Below are 20,393 nucleotides of genomic sequence, written 5' to 3' on the forward strand. Positions count from 1 at the left end.
TCGCTTTCTATGCGTTGCGGAAACCGGGCGGGGGGGGGTGTCTTCCGTCCCGCTTGGAAGCGACTGAAAGCGACGCGGGGGAAATCGGTTGGTGTTGGGTGGGGGGGAGCCTCCGTCTCCCACTTTAGCGGGGGGGGGGGGTCAATTTCTTCCTTCTCTCTCCCCCCCCCTCCGAGAATCTGGAGAACACGGCGAGTGGGTGGGAAATCGGTCGCAGTGGATCGCCGTGCTTGCGTGTGAATGTGCAAGGGGGGGCGGGGGAGTTAAAGGAGAGAGAGAGATGAAAAAAAAAAGTTGCGAACTGGAAATTCGACGTTCGAAAAAGGAACTTTTGTTTCCGACAAACAACGTGGTGTTAAGGTGGACTCAGAGAGAGAGGCTGCGGCTAGGCTTTGGGGGGAGGGATCTCTGGCCCTCTCCTCCCCAAACTTTTTTTTTTTTAAACTGAAACTCGTTAACTTGGCGAAGATCATGTTGAACCCCCTCCCCCAGAAAACCATAAAATGAACTCCCTCTTTGCACCTTCGCAGACTAAGCCACCTTAAATCTGGCCCCGATCTCGTCTTGGAGGGGGGGGAGTGCGGGGGAAGGTTAATCTTCCAACCTTCGAGCGCTGGACTTTAACCCCGGACTCTGACCCCCTTCCTTTTAAAAGAAAGGGGGGAGGGGTCCTTCCAACTCAATTCTTCCCCCCGCCCCCCCCCAAATCAAAGAAATAACATCTTACTTTCCTTGGGGGAGGGAGGAACCGAGGGGAGGGGTCTTTCATCGAGGGGGCGGGAAGCCACTTTTATGGAATTGAACTTTTTTTTTTTTAAAGGAGGGGGGGCCTTTTTGTTTTTGGAAGAAAATACGGCTCTAGAGTGGTTTCCTTTTGATAAGCGCGGAGGGTCTTATTGGACTTTTGGGGGGGGGCGAGTAAGGAGAGAGACAAAGCTGAGTTTTGCAGCGGGAGGTGAAGGGGGAAAAATTGAAAATGGCCCTTTCCCTCCCCTCCCGCAAAACTTCTCTAAGGCGGGGGGCTGCATAGTAACAGTAGGCACCAGGTTGGCTTTAATTTTTAATTTAATTTATGTGCATGTGTGTGTGTGCATAGACTCTGGGGAGGGGTCTGATTCTTTCCCCCCAGCCACCCTGTTTCCCCACCTCCTTCCTCTCTTGCTCTCTGGTTTTGTTCAGGGCTCTGCGCACCATCCCCCCTGGCGCCACCCTCTTCTCAGCCCCCCCTCCAGTTGTCTGTCTCCTGGAATCTTGTCTTTCTTTCTTTTTTTTTTTAAGTGCCTCTTTTGCTTCTGTTCAGACTTGTCTCTCCCCCCCCCCCCTCCTTCCTTTCGCACCACCTCTTCTGCTGCAGCCGACTCGGCGGCTTGCAAACTTTTTAATGTTTGTTTCCTCCTTAAAACTCTGGGAAAGTTCTTTACTCTGGGCGTCTGTTTCGAAAAGGGGGAAAGAAAAAGAAAGAAAGAAACACCTCCCTACCCTAATAATAATTCCTGGGCCTCGCCCAAGCCGCTAACAAAATTTAAAAAAAAGAATCTTTTTTTTCCCCCGCAGTGTTCAGTCTCACGTCGGAATCTGCCACAACGCACGCACATAAGGGGCCCCGGCTGAGTTCCCGGGCGAGCTATGCTTAATTTTTCCACTTTGGGTTTTTTTCCCCTTCCACCCCCCCAGCCATGGCTTCTGTGTGTGGCGGTGGGGGGGAGGAAAGGGGGGGCACGTCTGCTTCAGCCTACCCTCTGCTGGCACACTGCACACACTCTGATGTGGCTTCCACCAGTGTGAGTTCATGCGCGAGCAACAACCCACCCCCCCCTTCTTTCCCACACACCCCCGACACTCAGCGCTTTAAAAGCCAGAGAATACTATACTTGTGCTTATGACTTTAAAGAGCTCTTGGCATGGGTGAGTGATGTAATATTAAGGGTTTTTTTCCCCCCTTCCCTCCCCTCCTTCCCCCACCCTTTCTCTTCTGTAGCTTTGGGATTGAATTCCAGCCCTTTTAGCTTCTGGCTCTTGGGATTAGTCACAGGGGTGATGTGGTTTGGAGTGTGTAAAGGAGGGGGGGGCGACTTAAAGAGATATCAACTTAATTTCCAGTTTCTTTCTCTCTCTCCCCCCCCCCTTTTCGCTCTCTTCCAGGAAATCCCTCTGCAAATAATCATAGCACATCCTTTCCAAAATAGACCATAGTTCCTTGAAGGGGAGGGGAAAGGGGGGGGGGGCACGAGAGGCTGTCTGTAGAGCTAGCCCTTTAGTTAACCAGACAAAAGGAAGGTTGAAGTGTTTTAAGATTGAGTCCCCCAGTTCAAGGTGCGCTTGGAAACTTTAAAAAATGTACCCCAAAAAGTTGCTGGCAAGCAAGGGCCCTTTTGGGCCCCCAGTTGCTCTCTCTTTTTCTTTCTTAGGGAAGAGTGGAAAATATGAACAGAGATGTGGAGGCCGGTTTGCCGGAGCAGGCTGATGCACAGAAAGCGAGATCCTCAGACCTGGGGTAGCAAAAGTTCCCTGGATTGTGCGCTTTGCTACCACTGGCCGTCTCCAAAGCTAGGCCCCTGGTTACTTTCTGCATCTCATGGCTGGAACTATGGTTGCCGGAGTCGACGCCCTTGCCACACTGGCGGGGTCGCCTTCTCTTTGGCCCCCAAAGGCGTACGGGTTCCACAAAAAATCAAAAGGGGAGGGAAGATTGGGGAATCTGCACTTAGCGCACCCTCCCTGGGGCGTAGCAGAGAATACGGCTGGGGGGGGGTACGTGGGTGGTACAGACCTGTCTCAGTCTCGGTGGTAGAGGCTGCCAGCATCTTCCCGCCCCTTGGCGTGGGGTTGCTGGTGCATCGTGCCAGGCCCGGGGGCAGCGCCAGCCAACAGACGGTGGGTTTTTTTTTTTTTACTGTCTCCCTCCCGAAGGTTGGCAAACTGGGTGGCTGAGTTGGTGGAGACATGGTGGTGAGACTTAGGGGGTGGGCGGGAAGGAGGGGGCGAGGAACTGTCTGTGTCTCTTCCACTTTGGATGGGGAGGGCGGGGTTAGCGAGGGGCACGCGAGAGATGCCCTCTGAGCGACTCTCTGGGTGGCATGCTTTGGGACTGAGACAGCGTGGGTAGGGACTACATTGGAGAACTTCTGGGTTCCTGGATTTTTGGCGTGTAAGTGGATATTGGTGGTTAGAAGGAAAGCTGCTCTCTGTGTTGTTCCAAGAAGCAAGTTCCCTAACGTCTTTTTTTTTTTTCCTCAGGAGGATAAATCTTGGCAACTTGATCAGAGAGAGGGAGTCTGGGGTGTTGGGGGCTGCATGTGTGGGGCCCAGGAAGATCCCAGGCATCCTTTCCTCCCCTCTCTTCACCCCCCACCATAGGAACAGGAATGCAGCTGGTGCGTTCCTGGAAGGGTGTTAGCTGGTGAGAATCTAAACAGCAAGACAGGCCCTGGGAGATGGAAAGAGGGGGGCGTCAGAAGAGTTTGCCCTCTTCCAGGCTGGGTTCTCTCTGCATCCCTGTAGCAAGTACTCTACTCATCATTAACAGGGTAGATCAGGCTTTGTGGGAAGTTTAAAAAAAAATAATACTTGCTTTATAAAATAGTATTTGCTTCAGCCCACCAAGGCTGAAGGTGGTTTGTATTCAGCACCCTGCGATTGTGGTAAATTTCTCTTGAGTGCTGTTGAGTTGTCCGTTTATAAAATGTTTTTATTGTATTTTATTGTTTTATCACACGTTGTACTCCGCTCTGAGCCGTACGGGGAATGGGCAGAATAGAAATATACTAAAATAAGTAAATGCGACATCCGATAAGCAATGTGATAGGACTACGATTCCAAAATCTGAAAAAGAGAGCATAGAGTGTTAAACGCAATGCATTACACAATGCAGAAAATCAGACCTCTTAGTTGTTTACTGGTTTTTTTCGTCTTCTCCCCCCCCCCCTTAAAGATAGGTGACACTTCCTGCTTATGAGACCAACATTCTGATAGGGCTGCCCCACGTGTGAGAAATAGAGTTGACTAACAAACCCCGATTTCCTCTTTTCTCATTTCTGCGGCATGCGTGAGGTGTGACAGTACGAAGGTGAGGTTAGTTTGGGGCCGATTTCCTCAGCAGGTCTAGACTTTGTGGGTATCGAGTGCAATAGCCTTGCCACTTTCAGCGTCACATCGCTAGTAAATTACCACAGAAGGCAAATCTGGGATGTCGGATTAAGCGCATCTGCCTTTTCGCCCCTTACGAAACACGAAAATTATACTTGTTAACAACAGCGTGGCCATGACGTATCAGGCGTGCCACAGGTGAGACGTGGTCCACGGAAACGTGGTCACGTTATGCGATGGAGCAGTGCCTCAAACAACCGATCCTTTGACTTGAGCCTGACAAAAGTCCGGTTACGAAGTTCCCGGGGGGGGGGTGTTGTTTAGACACAGAGAGGATTGCCCTCATTGTCACAGTCATATGAATCTTTGAATAATCGTGGGGGGGGGGGGGGGGGTTGGCTGTCCCTGGTACACCCTGAGAGGACTCCGTTTGGGGAGAGAGGGTGGTTGTGGGGTGGGAAGAGGGGGGAGAGAACAGAAACAGCGTATCTGGTAGCACCAGCCAAAGAACAGTAGCCCATTCAGCGTGCCGTGTTTGGATCTCGGCAGGCGGCTGATGTCAGAGCGTGCCCCCCCCCCTCTTCAACCCACCGCCTGGCTAATTAGCGAGAACAAGCCTGCATGTGTGTGCGAGTGGGGCTGACTCAGATGCTGTAGCTGGGGGAGGAGTTCGTGGGGGGGGGGAGAGAGAGAGCTGGCCTCACTCATTTCTCCTTCACCTTCCCCCCAAGGCTGCAGAGATGTGGCCCACCCACTTGAGTACAGGTGTGGGGGGAAAGCGGAGCAAGGAAAGGGGGTGTCGAGTGTGTGGTGTTGATGGAGGGGAGGCTTTCTTTTTTGGGTGGGGGGTGTGGCAGGAAAACAACCTCCAAGCCTTGCACCTCTTTCACCTCCCCCTCCATGCTAATACACCCCCCCCTCCCTTCGTGCGTGCATGCAGAGAGGCCAAAGTTCTCATTGGTTTCCACAACCCAAGTTGGTTGGGGGCAGGCCAAACTGTCCCCCATAAGCAGCGGGAAGAGCAGCCCATAGTCTTTCTCTCCCCTGTCCCCAAATTTCTGGGAGGGCCACTCATGTTTACCCTTTTTTTGCACGCCACGGTGATGCTGCTAGAATGTGCAGTTGGTTGTGCCTGTACCGACGCTTTGTGCGGGCGTCCTCTTCAGGGGTCAGTTGGGCGAACGGTGGAACGCCTCACTCGCCAGGGCGGCGGAGTTTGAGGCCAGTTTAGTTGTGGGGCGCCCCTCGCCACTTCCCCTTGGGGTGCTGCCCGGTTCACGCTGTTTCTTTTCTCTTCCTCCGGTTTATTTTTAGCATCTGTCTCCCTTGCTGTTGCCTGTTGCTTGGAGACTGGTACATTGGGGGGGGGCAGGGTGGTTTCTGTTTGCGAAAGGCCCTGTAGTGCCAAGGAGCAAGGCGGTGGGTGCGAAGGATGTTCAGCTGTTCTCACGTTTGGGGATGCGTGGCTCTGCACCGGCTGCCGGGGTAGACTTTGGCCCTTTATTTCAGGGAGTGAGGGGCGCACATGATGTAAGATTGTAAGCATACTTCCCCCACCACCATCAAGGTAGAATGTGCATTGTGCGGGACCACATCTCTAGCACACCTCCCCCCCAAAGATGACATCACCACCCTAATGGCTCCGTCTCAACCGGTGCCCTTGAGCCGGCGCCCGCGTCCCCGGCCTCCATTACAGGGCCCTGAATTATTGATGGACTCAGAGCGCCTGGGGTTTGGGAAATGGGAAACCACAGCCCCCCCCCTCCCTTCCCCCCCTGGCAAAGCTCACAGACACCCCCCTCCCCCCCCCAGGCGTTGGGCATAAGCTCAGCAATTTCAGCCAAGGAGACGATAGAAAAGAAGGGTATGTGCGGGATGGAGCCAGGAAAGGAGGAAAGGACGCGTGGGGGGGTCTATGTAACGCCCTGCGACGAACCCCTCTGGTGTGTGGGCAGGAGCAGTTCGTTCGGATTAAAGGTGGCTTGTTCTTTAGGGCAGGGGTCCCCAACCCCCGGTCCATGGCCTGTTAGCAACCAGGCCATGGATTGAGGCAGAAACCTTTGCCTACTCATTTAAAGGACCCCCATGGGGGGGCAGGGGTGGGATGTGGTCATGGAAGCAGCCAGAGGCAGCAAAAAACCCAGCAACCCCATTCCCACCGGTCTGTGGAAAAGTTGTCTTCCAAAAAACCGGTCCCTGGTGCCAAAAAGTTTGGGGGCCACTGCTTTAGGGGGGTTGGTTGGCATCTTTCTTCCTTGAAGGACGGGATATCGTCATGGCCCCATAAAACCCAGGGAAAGTGGAGTCTCACTCCCTTTCTCTCCTTTCCCCTGAAACTTCTGAGAGGGCCACTTTTGTTTACCAGGCACTGAAAGAGGCCTCAACTCCGTAAGGCATGTGTGCAGGGAGGCCTATTGTCTTCACGGTGGACTTCCTGTTTATGATGGGGCCAGAGTGGGTGGCCAAAAGCGTTCCTCTCCCGGAGGAGACGAAGGGGGAGCAAAATCAGAGGCATGAACTGGAGTCACCAGCTTCTAGGTGGAGTCCCAGAGATCTCCTGAAATTATAACAGATCTCCAGGTGACCAGAGACCAGTTTCCCTGGAGAAAATGGCTGCTTTGCAGGGCGGACTGTATGGCATTGTAGTCTTGTTTGAGGGTCCCTCCCCAGGTTCTGCCCCCACCCCCAGATGTCCTGGAATCTCCCAACCTGGGGCCAGCAACCCAAACAGCAAAGGCCTAAAAAGTTTGGTACCCGCAAGAGACAGCGAGATTTATTCTTCTTCTTGCACCCGGTGTGGCTGGGAGAAAGTACAGGTTACAAGGTAGCTTGGCTTTCTGTGTGCGCGGAACATGTGTTCCTACAGGCCCCAGCGCTTTAGAGAGTGCCTGCACAGCTCTTTCGCTTTCCCCCGCCCCCCCCCCCAAGGAATGCTCTGGAGTTGGGCTTGGCGGTTGCCTCGTGGCTGCGACTAAAAAGGGCCCCTTGTCTGAGAGCCGCTGACCTCAGCCCCTAACCATCTCTCCCCCCCCCCCCACAGCCTGCCCAGTAAGAACATGGTACAAAGAATCACCCCCACCTTTTCTTTCCAAACATGTTGATGCTTCCTTCTCGGCCATAATGGAGCCGATTCTTCCCAGCATTCTCAAGCTGGAACTTATTTTCTTCTTCTGTTCTTTTCTCTTTCCCCACCCCCTCCTTCCACCTTTCCCCTCTTCCTTGGGCGTTTTGGTCCCCTCCCCAAAAAACATACTTGGAAGGGAGGGTTTTTTGTGTCTTGGGGCAGTCCGAGACTCCAAAAGTTTTGAAAACAGAATACAGAAAGGCTCTCCTTCAGGTAGGGGAGACACGCCCAGGCCGCTCCACTCTCTCCCTTCCCCGCCCACGCTCGGGGAGGGGGGGGGAGAAGAATCTGGTTTGGGACCCAGCCTTGGAAGTCGCAAGGCGTTTTGGCCAGCCTCCCAGCCGCTTGGCTGCATAAGGCGGTGGCAGCAGCCGGTTTCCTGTTTTCCCTCCCCATGTGTGCTGGTCGGCGGCAGTGGTGACCGGAGAGGGGGGAGAGATCTCTGCACCTCGTAGCTGCATCGTAGGATGCACAGTGCCTCCTCTTACCCCGAGTCCCAACTCGGCTTCGTTTCCAAGCCCCGCTGCCAGCACGCGCTGATGGGATGCGGGAAGCGGATCAGGGTATGGGAAACGCCTGCAGCTCCGTTCCAAGCTTTTACAAAGTGGTTTCTCTTCTCTCTCCATCCCCCCCTCCCCCCCCGCCTTTTTGGCTTCTCTTCCCGTCCTCCTCCCGAAGCTAGCTAAAAACTCTCTGCTTTCCTTTGCCAGGTTTTGCCTTCCCCGACTGGGCCTACAAGCCCGAATCAAGTCCCGGCTCACGGCAAATCCAGCTGTGGCATTTTATCCTGGAGCTCTTGCGGAAGGAGGAGTACCATGATGTCATCGCTTGGCAGGGGGACTACGGGGAGTTTGTCATCAAGGACCCGGACGAGGTGGCCCGGCTCTGGGGGGTGCGGAAATGCAAGCCCCAGATGAACTACGACAAGCTGAGCAGAGCTCTGAGGTGAGGAGGGCAAAGATTCGGCCGCAAAAAGGAGGCCCGAGTAGTTAGTCGCAGGTAGAAAGAGGAAGAAACTTGGGATCTGCTTATTCTCCAAAACAGGCTGTGTCCTGGAACATGCAAGGATTGCTTTGGAACGTTCAGAAACGAATAACCTGGGATGGGATACAGGAACGTTCAGAAACGAATTTTCTGGGGTGGAATGCAGGAACGTTCAGAAACGAATAACCTGGGGTGGGATGCAGGAACGTTCAGAAACGAATATCCTGGGGTGGGATGCAGGAACGCTCAGAAATGAATAACCTGGGGTGGGATGCAGGAACGTTCAGAAACGAATTTTCTGGGGTGGGATGCAGGAACGTTCAGAAACGAATTTTCTGGGGTGGGATGCAGGAACGCTCAGAAACGAATTTTCTGGGGTGGGATGCAGGAACGTTCAGAAACGAATAACCTGGGGTGGGATGCAACATCCAGACATTTCCCCTTTTTAATTTATTTATTTTTATTTATTTGGGATTTATATCCCGCCCTTCCCACGGATGGCTCAGGGATATATTTATTTTTAGACGGAGCATCTTTCTAGCATTGAAACCCTTCTGTCTTTGGAACGGTGAAAGATGAGCAAAGGCGCTCCCTCCCCACCTGAAGTTGCATCACTATTCTGTTTTTAGTCTCGCTAAATAACTCGTAAACCCTATTGGTTCGTTCCGCCTTTCCTCGTAGAAGCACAAAGCGAGAAATGTGTGGTTCGAACTGAGAATGACATCTGACTGTTCGGTGGCTGATAGCAGGACTTGGTCCTCACCCTCTGAGCTCCTCTTGAGTGTTCTTTTTTAGTGTCTGGCCTCTCAACAATCCTGTGAATCAGGACCCCTGTTTACAACTTTGTTAGTGGTGGTGGACTGAGGTGGAGATGGGTGCTGGACTGCCAGTTTTACCAAGTCAAGCCTGGTTAAGAGCAGCAGACTCTAATCTGGAGAGCTAGGTATAATTCTCCTCCATGTACAGCCAGCTGGGTGATCTCACAAATGGTGGTCGAGAGAGGAAGGGACGGAGATTTTAAGCTGCTCTTAAAACTCTTGAGTGAAGGGCGGGGTATAAACCTTCCTTCCTTCCTTTCTCTTCCCTACCCCCTTTCCCCTCTTCTTCTCCCTCCTCCCCCACCTCAGGGCAACCTCTCATGGGGTTTTCAAGGCAGGGAGACATTCAGAGGTGGTTTGCCGTTGCCTGCCTCTGCATAGCAACCTGGGGCTTCCTTGGTGGTCTCCTGTCCAAGTACTCATGAGGGTCAGCCTTGCTTAGCTTTTGAGATCTGATGCGATCAGGCTATCTTGGCCTACCAGGACAGGGCTTGCTGAGATCAGAGATGAACAAAAGCTCAGTTCCCACCCCGTGATGGCTCACTTCTTTTCCCTTGGCAACCCAAAATGGCAGCCAAGATCTCACAAAAGTAGTTTTGTACGCCTAGGTATTCTTCTAGTGTCCTGGCCCCACTGGTGGACCTCCTGATGGCACTTGGGGTTTTTTTTGGCCACTGTGTGACACAGAGTGTTGGACTGGATGGGCCATTGGCCTGATCCAACATGGCTTCTCTTATGTTCATTGTCTGGGCAACCCAAAATCCCAGCAGAGATCTGTGTTTAACCACCTTTGATTTTACTGAAACTCACTTCTTCAAATGTTTTTCATATTTATCTGTCAATTGGAGGATTTCCTGTACCCGAAGAGCTTTTTCTTATAGATTCAGGGTAGAGAGGAGGAGCTATGACTATAGAATTCGATGACAAAATTACAGAAAAACTGAGTTTAACCCTTCCACTTGTATTCATAGTGGGTTCACAGGCGCCAGGGATAGAATTCTAGCAGGAGCTCCTTTGCATATTGGGCCACACACCCCTGATGTAGCCAATCCTCCAAGAGCTTACAAAAAAGAGCCTTGTAAGCTCTTGGAGGATTGGCTACATCAGGGGTGTGTGGCCTAATATGCAAAGGACCTCCTGCTAGGATTCCACCTTTGCTTGGCGCTCTGGGCTCTGAAGGGAAGAGGAGAGACACCAGGTTCTTGAGAACTTTGTGCTTGCTTGAGAAGGAAGCCAGGAGGAGAACAGACTTCTGATATAGTCTTGAAAAAAGAGCTTAAAAAACAAAAGGAGAGAGTTCCAATGGTTGGAGGTCACTGAGTAGAAGAAGGGTTGTAGTGTCTCAGCCTTTGGGCAATGAAGAAAATAATATCATGATTTTGTTGAGGAGCTGGGGAATGCCTACACACCTGAGCATAAGACGCACCTAGTTTTTAGAGCTGTTTGTGTGAATTTAGAGGCATTTGTGTGAATTTTTTGCAGTATTCGCTCCTTAAGACGCACACACTTTTCCCTCCACTTTTTTGGGGGGGAAAAGTGAGTCTTATGGTGCAAAAAAATACGGTAATTGTTTTTGGGTGGCCTAAAGGGGGTTCTCTCTCTTCTTTTCAGTTTCCAGTGGAAAAGTCAGTTGGAGCTGAAAATCCTGCCCCCTCCCCCCAAATTAAAGGGGAAAGTAGATGTAGTCCCCTGTGCAAGCACCAAGTCGTTACTGACCCATGGGGTGATGTTCCGTCAGGACGTTTTCGTGGCAGACTTTTTTTACGGAGTGGTTTGCTATTGCCTTCCCCAGTCAATCTACACTTTACCCCAGCAAGCTGGGTACTCATTTTACCGACCTCAGAAGGATGGAAGGCCGAGTCAACCTAGAGCCGGCGACCTGAACCCGGGATCGAACTCAGGTCGTGAGCAGAGCTTGGAATGCAGGGCTGCAGCTTTACCACTCTGCGCTGCGGGGCTCCCAAATAACTTAACCTCCTAATCAGAGTGGGAACCCTCTTTGTCGAAGTTCTCTGCCTAGTGGCCTAGGTATTTACCTGCCATAGTTAGAGGTGGTAGCCATCATTGGTTTGCAAGAGAAGACTCAGATTCAAAAACCACAGTAGCACCGTAAAGACCAATATGATTTCAGAGTATAACAATTTGAGAGTCTAAGTTCCCTCTTCAGCAGCCTCAAGGGCCCTCAGATTGGAAAAAAACCATGGCCTTCTGGAGCCGTGCCGGAAGATCAGACCACCCTCACGCAGGGCTTTTTTTTTTTTTGTAGCAGGAACTTCTTTGCATATTAGGCTACACCCCTCTAATGTAGCCAGTCCTCCAAGAGCTTACAGTAGGCCCTGTAAGAAGAGCCCTGTAAGCTCTCGGAGGATTGGCTACGTCAGGGGCGTGTGGCCTAATATGCAAAAGAGATCCTGCTACAAAAAAAGCCCCCCCCTCACATATTTGTAGAGCTTTTTTTTGTGTGTGTGTGTGTGTGTGTTCTTGAATGGAATTTGTGAATTGCTGACCTTGGATTCCCCCCCCTCCCCCCCCCCCAGGTACTACTACAACAAGCGGATCCTACACAAGACCAAGGGCAAGCGCTTCAACCTACAAGTTCAACTTCAATAAGTTGGTGCTGGTCAACTATCCCTTCATTGACATGGGCATGGGAGGTGAGTTGGTGGGGGGGGGGGGAGACAAGCTGCCTTGAGAGGAGGGTGCATGACTGTAGTCTACATCAGGGGTCCCCAACCACCGGGCCATGAACCGGTGCTGGTCCGTGGCCTGCTAGCAACCGGGCTGCGGAGCAAACGCAGAGCAGCCCTGGACTAAAAAGGCTGCAGGGGGAGGCAGCCCTTGGAGCGATGCCACACCACCTCTTTTCATCTGCCCGGGTCGTGGGCCAGCAGAAGGGACAGCGTTGCGACCTTAGCATACCCCTCATTTATAGACCTCCACCAATCAGCTGATTGGCAGGGGTCTTTAAATGGGAGGGGGAGGCAGAAACAGCCCTAGTCTCTCCCTATTTGAAGACCCCCATGAGGGGGGCAAGGATGTGGCATGCGCAGGGGGCAGCCTGGAATGGCAACCTCCCCTTCCCCACCAGTGCTGCAACCCCACTAGTCTGTGGGAAAAATTGTCTCTCATTAAACCAGTCCCTAGTGCCAAAAGGCTTGGGGGCTACTGGTCTACATGACCCTAAAACAAGTGGGGGGGGGTCTACATGGGAGGGGGGTTTATCAGGGCATGGGCAAGAATGGAGGACCATATCATTTTAAGTGCTTGGAGGGCCAAAAGACTCGACTTCAATGTAGTGTGTGCCTCACCAAGGAACATGTAAGGGTGCAGCCATGTTAGGAAATACTGCAGGGACCATAGCAGAAATTTCTTTTTGAGGGGGGCAGGGTCACGGACCAGAATTTGAGTGTTTTATTACTGTTTGGTTGACTACACACAGGGCTTTTTTGTAGCAGGATTCCTTTGCATATCAGACCATACCTCCCTGATGTAGCCAGTCCTCCTAGAGCTTACAGTAGGCCCAGTACTAAGAGCCCTGTAAGTTCTTGGAGGATTGGCTACATCAGGAAGGTGTGGCCTAATATGCAAAGGAGTTCCTGCTCCAAAAAAAGCCCTGTTGATTGATGGTCCCAATTTAGAGATCCAGATTTCAGTAGTTGCCCAGTGGACGGGTCAATAGCGGAGGTGTTCCCTCTAAGCTGAATTAGTCTGAGCTAGCTCAAAGATTTTTAGCCTCCAGCTCACACATTTTCATCTTAGCTCAGGAAATATGACCCCAGAGCGCGCTAATTTCTGCAGTAGCTCACAAACTTTAGTGCCAGTAGCTCACATCTTGAATGCCAGTAGCTCACAAAGTAGAATTTTTGCTCACAAGACTCTGCAGTTTAGAGGGAACATTGGTACTATCTCTGAAGAACTTTGGGGAGGAGTTGGTTGGGAGTAATCGGTGAAAGATCGTCGTCCTGTTGTAGAGCACATAATGTGAAGTTCAGTCCTGGTGTTTCTAGTTCGGAAAATCTGAACGAGCAGGAAGAACTTCTGCCTAAGGGGATTGCAGCCAGCCAAAACAGACAGTACCTGGCCCATCGTGGCCTTACTTGGTATTGACCAACTTCATGTTTATGTTAGAATTTGGAAATGACGCAGTAAGAGGAAGAGCCATAGCGTTAGGCCATCTTGTACCTTTTACCCACTAGAAAATGGTGAACCTTCCTAACTTGCTCTTCCCTGCCCCGCAGGTGGGGCAGTGCCCCAGAGCGCCCCGCCGGTGCCCTCAGGTGGCTCCCACTTCCGCTTCCCACCCTCCACGCCCTCCGATGTGCTGTCCCCCGCTGAGGATCTGCGCTCGCCTGGCGTCTTCTCGGCTGTGGCTCGCCGCTTGGCCCGGGGCTCGGTCAGCGACTGCAGTGACGGCACGTCGGCTAACTCTGAAGTGGAGGAGTCCTTGGCTGAGGAGCAAAGGCGTGGGGGAGGGGAGGCAGGTGGTTTCCGTGGACCCCCCGGTGCCCGGCCACCCTCGCTTGTCCCACGATAGCCTCTTCAGGGTTTATCCTCGCCCTCGGGTTCCCGAGCCCCTCAGTCCTTTCCCAGTGTCCCCCATGGCTGGACCCGCTGCCTTATTGCCCCCTCAGCTGTCCCCGGCTCTCCCCCTCACCCCCACACACATGAACTACACTCCCTCACCCACTCTCAGCCCCATGTATCCGGGAGGCTCCCATTTCTCCTTCAATCCTGAGGACATGAAGCGCTATCTTCAGGCCCACACCCAGAGCGTTTATAACTACCACCTTAGCCCCAGGGCTTTCTTACACTACCCCAACATTGTCATCCCACAACCCCAACGCCTCGACAAGCCCCCTCTCCCACCACCGCCCCCACAGGCCGAGGAGCCTCCGACCTCTTTCAAATTCAAGCTGCAACCGCCGCCGCTGGGGCGCCGCAATCGGGAAAAGCAGCAGCCTCCCAGCGCGCCCCCTGGAGAATCCAGTAGCAGCCTCCCCTCTTCTTCCTCCTCTGCCTCAGTGGCCGAGCCGCCCCCGCTCCCTCAAATCAAGGTGGAACCCATCTCGGAGGGCGAGTCGGAGGAAGATCTCACTGTGGAGGTCACCGACATCAGCGAGGAAGAAGATGACGACGAGGAGGTCTTCAAGGCTCCCGCCGCACCCCCTGAGAAGATCGGGGGAGAGGAGGAGATTCAGCCTGCGGTTCCTCCTGTTGTCCGGGCTGGGGAAAGCGGGAAGTGTATCCCCCTTAAACTACGATTTAAGCGCCGCTGGAGTGAGGATCAGCGGCTGGAAGCCGGCGCGGGGGCTGAGGAAACGGACGACAAGAAGGTGAAAGGGGAAGACGATGCTAGTAGTCACGGAGGGGGTGGCCGGCGGATCAGCACGGAGCTCCAACGGGCCACTGCTGAACTTACCCTTGAGAATCGGGACTCCTAGAGCCAGGATGCACGGCCCCCTCCCTTCCCAGGACACAGGGACTTAAAGAGGGGCGGGGCTGGTTTTGCTGCCTTAACTCAGAGATTATCTTTTTACTGTTGTCAGTTTACCTTTCTTCCTCGAAACTCTGTACATTTTATTTTATTTTGCCTCCCTCGGAAGCCTGAAACATTTCGGGGGGTAGGGGTTAATATTGAACAGTTTTTACTTGTCTATATACATATAAATATATATAAATATAAAGAAACCTCTTTGCGGGGATGGGGGATTTCTAAGATATTAATATGCTGGGGCAACTTTAAGCGGTTCTCTTTCCTGTCGAGCTACTCCCCCCCCCCCCCGGTCCTTTAAGGTATAGAGCCCCATGGCGTTCTTTTTTAAGGAAATACAAAGAAAACAAATAAGTATTTTAAATAAATATATATATATATATATTGCTTTTTTTTTTTTCCTTCATAGGGCCTTGTGCGGGTTGTCCTATTTTGGGGGAAGAGCTTTTTATGAAAGCCACCTTCCCAATAATTCCCTTTCCTCTTCTCTTCCCCACTATTGGCATATTAAGCACAATACGCTTTTTATTCCCCCGACGGATTGAAAAAGAGATTTTTAGCCATATATAATCTCATTTGCATCTCATCCACCTTTCTAAATAGCTCCTATCGAAAGGGAAGGGGCAGTAACTAATAACCCCGCATCTTCCCCACCCCAAAATAATGCAAGGAGGATGTTATTGTCTCTTAGGCAGTTCATCTGGCTGAGCGCACGGCGCCTTGGCAGGTTTGTAGAGCTTTGTAATCGAGGCCTGTGGCAAAGAGAAAAGGGATCCCCCCCCCCAAGAGACCCCTTCATTATTCATTGCTTTATGTAACCAAAAAATGTGGGTTTGGGCATAGTGCCCGCCCCCCCCTCTGGCCTGTCCCACTATGGGGTTGGGGAGGGAGGCGGGCGGGGTGTCGGGATTTTAAGGGTTTTTTAAGTGCCTGTTTGGAGTACTGTTTCCAAGAGAACGTGACCAGGGGGAGTGGGCACTCCTGTTTCTTAATCGCCTAGCTTTTCACTCAAGTTGCCCCACAGATCCTCTTCCCACCCCCAAAGAAATCAAGGCACTGGCTCACTTCCTCATTGAACCCAGTTTTCGCTTCATCAGCGGAAGAGAGGAAAGCAGTCGGCGGTTCTGTGGGGGGTGACGGTGTGCCTTGGAGAAACAAAACGGGGATTTCCTCCAATACACCCTTTGGACTTCCTTCCTGGTGCCCTCACCCTGGCAGAGATCTATGCCTTCATTTTCAACCACCCCTGCTTGAGCAACAAAAACAGATTACCCAAGATTCCCAGCCTTTTTTCTTTTCACTCTGGCCAAAACCCCACAAGTGGGCTTTGGAAAGACATTAAAACACGGTGGGCTGGACCCAAATTGGAACCTGCTCTTTGTGAGGTGAATGGTGACACGCTCAAGGTTTGTTTGTTTTTTTTATACAGCCTTATTCAGATTCTTGTACATATCAAGGAAATGGGGGTGTCTTCATTTTAAGAATGTAAAACAAACAAAAAAAAAAGAACGAATAAAGGGTTTTGAAATTTCATAGCCTCTTGTTTCCCCCCCCTTTTTTAACAAAGAAAGCTTTGATATTTCAAGGTTTATATTCTACTTATTTCAAGGTTTATGTTCTTATTTTTATATTGTCTATTCGTTTTCGTCCGGCCCCATTCTCCAAGGAACTCAGGTTAGTGTATATGATTCCCTCTCTATGGGGTAAATTAGGCTGACAGTGTAACTGGCCCAGGGTCAGCCACTGAGTGTCATGGGTTTCGAACGGCCTTCCATACACCAAGCTAATATTTTTAACTACTACATGATAGTGTGAATCCAATACATAACAATGTTGGTTTCCATATAGCTGGCTTTATTGGAGTAGTGTGTTCCACACTTCATGTGAAAAGTTACAATTCTGCACGCAGGCAATCCAGATGCCTGCAGAATTTTTCATTTATTTATTTATTTGTTTTCTTTTATCTGATTTATATCCCGCCCTGCCCCACCGAGTAGGGCGGGATATAAATTTTTTTTGGCATGTTTTCTAAATCTAGGAAACTCTAATTTGTTCCCTAATGCAGGGGTGGCCAACAGTAGCTCTCCAGATGTTTTTTTGCCTACAACTCCCATCAGCCCCAGCCATTGGCCATGCTGGCTGGGGCTGATGGGAGTTGTAGGCAAAAAAAAAAAAATCTGAAGAGCTACCGTTGGCCACCCCTGCTTAATGGCATCTTAAGATTCCCTCCTCCCCCATGCCGTTTCTTTAACCTGAACAAATGTGCAGTTTTACTGTAATTTTCCTTTTATTGCACAACATATCAAAAAGACTTCACAGGAAGTTGAATGCCTATTTTGACAACTTGCAAAGAGTCATCGCATTTGTTTCCTCGTTGCCTAATCGGCTTCATGCCTGAACAGGAATTTGAATCCAGGTCTCTGGTCTGTATCTGAAGCTCTCTCTCGTAGTGTGTGCAGGTGTGGGGTGTCTGCCTTGTGGGGTTTGAGGAGCAATTTTAATGAAAACCCTAATCCATGGGTGTCAAACATCCGACCCAGGGGCTGAATCAGACCTTCAGAGGGCTCCTATCAGGCCCCGAGCAACCGACTGTCATGTGCTTCCTTCTCCCTATATCTTGCTTCTTTTTGCATAACAGCTTGCTTTGCCAGGCTTGCTCAATCACACAGGAGCTACAGAGCAAAACCTCTGTTTTCTCCATTGGCTAAGGCTCCTCCCCCTCCTAGCTCCCTGGGGAAGGAAGGAAAGAGAGCATTTTTTATTTTAAGAGGGGTTTAAAAAAAAACTTTTAATTGTGCTTGTCTGTGTCATTTATAAAGTTTATATCTCAGCGACCTAATCTTAAATAGGCATAGCCCATTCCGACATGGCATGGTCCGGCCCTACAAGGTCTCATTTATGCCTGAACTGGCCCTCATAACAAATGAGTTTGATGTTCCTGCCCTAATCTATATATCTAATAGCAAAATCTGGCCGTCCCATCTGCAGATATCTAAATACACAGCTTGGGGCCATGTTGATACTAAGCAGATTTTTCTGCAAACTTGGAAGGCCTCTCAGGTTTGCACAAAAATCTAAAATCTAGTTTGATGTAGTCAGGGCTTTTTTTGTAGCAGGAACTCCTTTACATATTAGACCACATCCCCCTGATGTAGCCAATCCTGGAGCTTACAGTAGGCCCTGAACTAAGAGCCCTGTAAGCTCTTAGAGGATTAGCTACATCAACAGGGTGTGGCCTAATACACAAAGGAGTTTCTGCTACAAAAAAAGTGTAGTGGTTAAGTGTGTGGACTCCTATCTGGGAGAAGCAGGTTTGATTCCCCACTCCTCCCCTTGCAGCTGCTGGAATGGCCTTGGGTCAGCCACAGCTCTCGCAGATTTGTCCTTGAAAGGGCAGTTTCCGTGAGACCTCTCTCAGCTCCACCTACCTCACAGGGTATCTGTCGTGGGGGAGGAAGGTAAAGGAGATTGAGCTGCTCTGAGACTTGGGAGTGGAGGACGGGATATAAATCCAATATAATCATCACCTTTTTAGAACATTAAATTTGGGGCATGTAAAACCCCTCCAAGACTAGAATTGTCTGTCTGTGTGCAGACAATATAAAAGCTTGCCTCTTCAGTGGTAGCAGCTGGAAGCTTTGACGGGCCTGGGAGCAGCACCAGCAGTGATGGTCCGGTGGGCCCGGCTACAGAGGCTAGGAGCCATCAGAAAACGGCAGCCATGGAGGAGAATGGTAAAAGGGGGAAGGGATTCTGCTCCCCCCCCCCAGTACCACAGGTCCCGGTTGTGTTCTGATGTCCACAGGACTATTTCCTTCCTTCCTTCCTTCCTTCCTTCCTTCCTTCCTTCCTTCCTTCCTTCCTTCCTTCCTTCCTTCCTTCCTTCCTTCCTTCCTTCCTTCCTTCCTTGTAATTTATAGTCCACCCTCTCCCAAGGATGGCCTCAGGGCGAATAACATTCTAAAAACAAAGATTTCAGGTTTTCACGGCTGGTAACATCATTAGGGTTTGTAGAATCTTTCGGGAGCAAGTGCCGTGTTCTACTGAAGAAAGTTTTCCTTCCAGACGTTTCATTCTCAGCTGCGGAGAACATCCTCAGTGGCGTTGCAGCCGGAGCAGGCGCTCAGACCTTCTTGGCTGCTGTGCATTGAGTGTAAAATGGCAATTAAGACCAGACAGATCACAACAAATTATAACATTCTAAAATGGCGGCTCAACATATATGAACCAGGATAGTGAATGAAATAAATTTATCTCATAGCACAGATGGATCGCCACAATGGGCCAGCCGATGGAGTAGGACGCCCGCTGTCTCAACCATAGGCCCATCATGTCATGTTCCTTACATCTAGTAGCAAAATTCCTATTACTAGGTGGGTGGAGGGACTTGGCTATGGCAGGGACCCCTGAGGGGGATAACCCAGTTCACGTGGGGCCTGTTGACCTCCCCGTGGTTTTGACAGCGGTCCCTCGGGCTGTGTGTGAAAAACGAGCAAGGCCAGACATAAGCACTACTCTCTAACAATAACTAGTTAAATTGAGGAACCGCAGGGTTTCCCAAAACCCGCTTTGAAAACTGCTTAAGTAGCAAGAGGATGAGGCCTCTTTGTTTTCCAGAAGCTGTGTTCATGTTAAAGTAAAGTGAACGTACATCTCTTTGCAGGCCTTATTTTGGGGGAAAGCTCACAGGAGCGGTGCTCCAGAACCTCGAAATTTTATTGTGCTCTTTCTTACTGCACCCCCCCCTCCCAAAGATACTTGCTTCTGGCTTCATTGTTCAAACCTCCTGTGAGAATTTTGTTGAACTTTTAAGATTTGATAATCTTTCTAATATTTCCCCCCACAAAAAAAAAATGGGGAAAATAACCAAAACACATAAAGCAGAAGATGGAAATCTTCATGCCACTGTGGCCACATAAGAGAAAGTAATTTTAAAAGTATGATGGGGGTAAGGTTTTATGACAATTATAATTCAAGAAGCATTTTAGTTGCTGGGCTGATATAATTTAGTACACCATCCTGTCATGTCAGGGATGTGTGGCATATGCAAATAAGTTGCGCTAATCAACTCCGGCACCCCTTTTTCTATAACATGACCCCGTAAGATAGCTGCAATGTGCATTCACAAAGGACAGTACTGGAATAAAAATTTGTGGTTTCTGTCTTGCCTTCAGTTGAACATGGCGCTGAACATAAAATGAGAATTACTCAATACATATATATATAAAGAGAAATCATGTACCCGCGTAACTTGTGAACAGGGCCTCCTACTTCCTGCCACACCTCGTTTATCAGCCACTGTGACGTCCCAGTCTTGTTTGCGGGAGAGAAGCCTCCTTCAAAGTGGTTTGTGAAGTGGGGGTCAAAATGGATCTGTGGAGAACTAGCTAACCAATGTAGAGTCATGCTACCAGATTCAAAAAATCCCTTGTAGAATTCTGATTTCCCCGGAGCAAAAGATTTCTAGCCTTGCATTTCAGTGGTTATGCCATCCTTTTTTTGTTCGAAAGTGAAGCATTTCCATCATCCTTTTTTGTCTGGAATTCAACACAGTGGAACTGGTGAACCAGACTGGTAATCAAACTGCTACTAGATATGCGAGAATCACATTTAGTGTTTTCCCGCCCCGGTCCTTCACATTCAGAGGCTAACGAATGGCAGGATAGCAGAAGATACAAGAAAGCATGAGCAACAATAAACTCTTTGAGCTCAAACTAACGTTCCCAGATCCTGGCCAAGAGTTTCCCTGAAGAGCTGCCCTTGGGAAAATTAACCCTGGTTGGGCTGAGTATTGGACATGTGTCAGTACACGGCCACATGTGACGCAGAGGTTGGAGTGTTTGCCAAGGAATGGTGCAATGGTGAGGGGGGGTGGTTTTCCCTCAAAAAG

The 20,393-nt window shown here is 50.5% G+C and overlaps 1 protein-coding gene across 1 annotated transcript; it reads left to right on the forward strand.

Moving 5' to 3' along the window:
- Positions 1-7,903: 7,903 nt before the first annotated feature.
- On the forward strand, positions 7,904-14,881 carry ERF (ETS2 repressor factor). The gene is given in 5 exon segments (XM_060258089.1): positions 7,904-8,155; positions 11,550-11,598; positions 11,600-11,666; positions 13,251-13,528; positions 13,530-14,881. Coding segments are annotated over 5 exon segments (1,350 nt in total). The 5' UTR covers positions 7,904-8,123; the 3' UTR covers positions 14,454-14,881.
- Positions 14,882-20,393: the final 5,512 nt, after the last annotated feature.

The sequence above is a fragment of the Heteronotia binoei genome, chromosome 17, assembly GCF_032191835.1.
Source record: "Heteronotia binoei isolate CCM8104 ecotype False Entrance Well chromosome 17, APGP_CSIRO_Hbin_v1, whole genome shotgun sequence".
In the NCBI taxonomy this organism is placed as follows: Eukaryota; Metazoa; Chordata; class Lepidosauria; order Squamata; family Gekkonidae; genus Heteronotia; species Heteronotia binoei.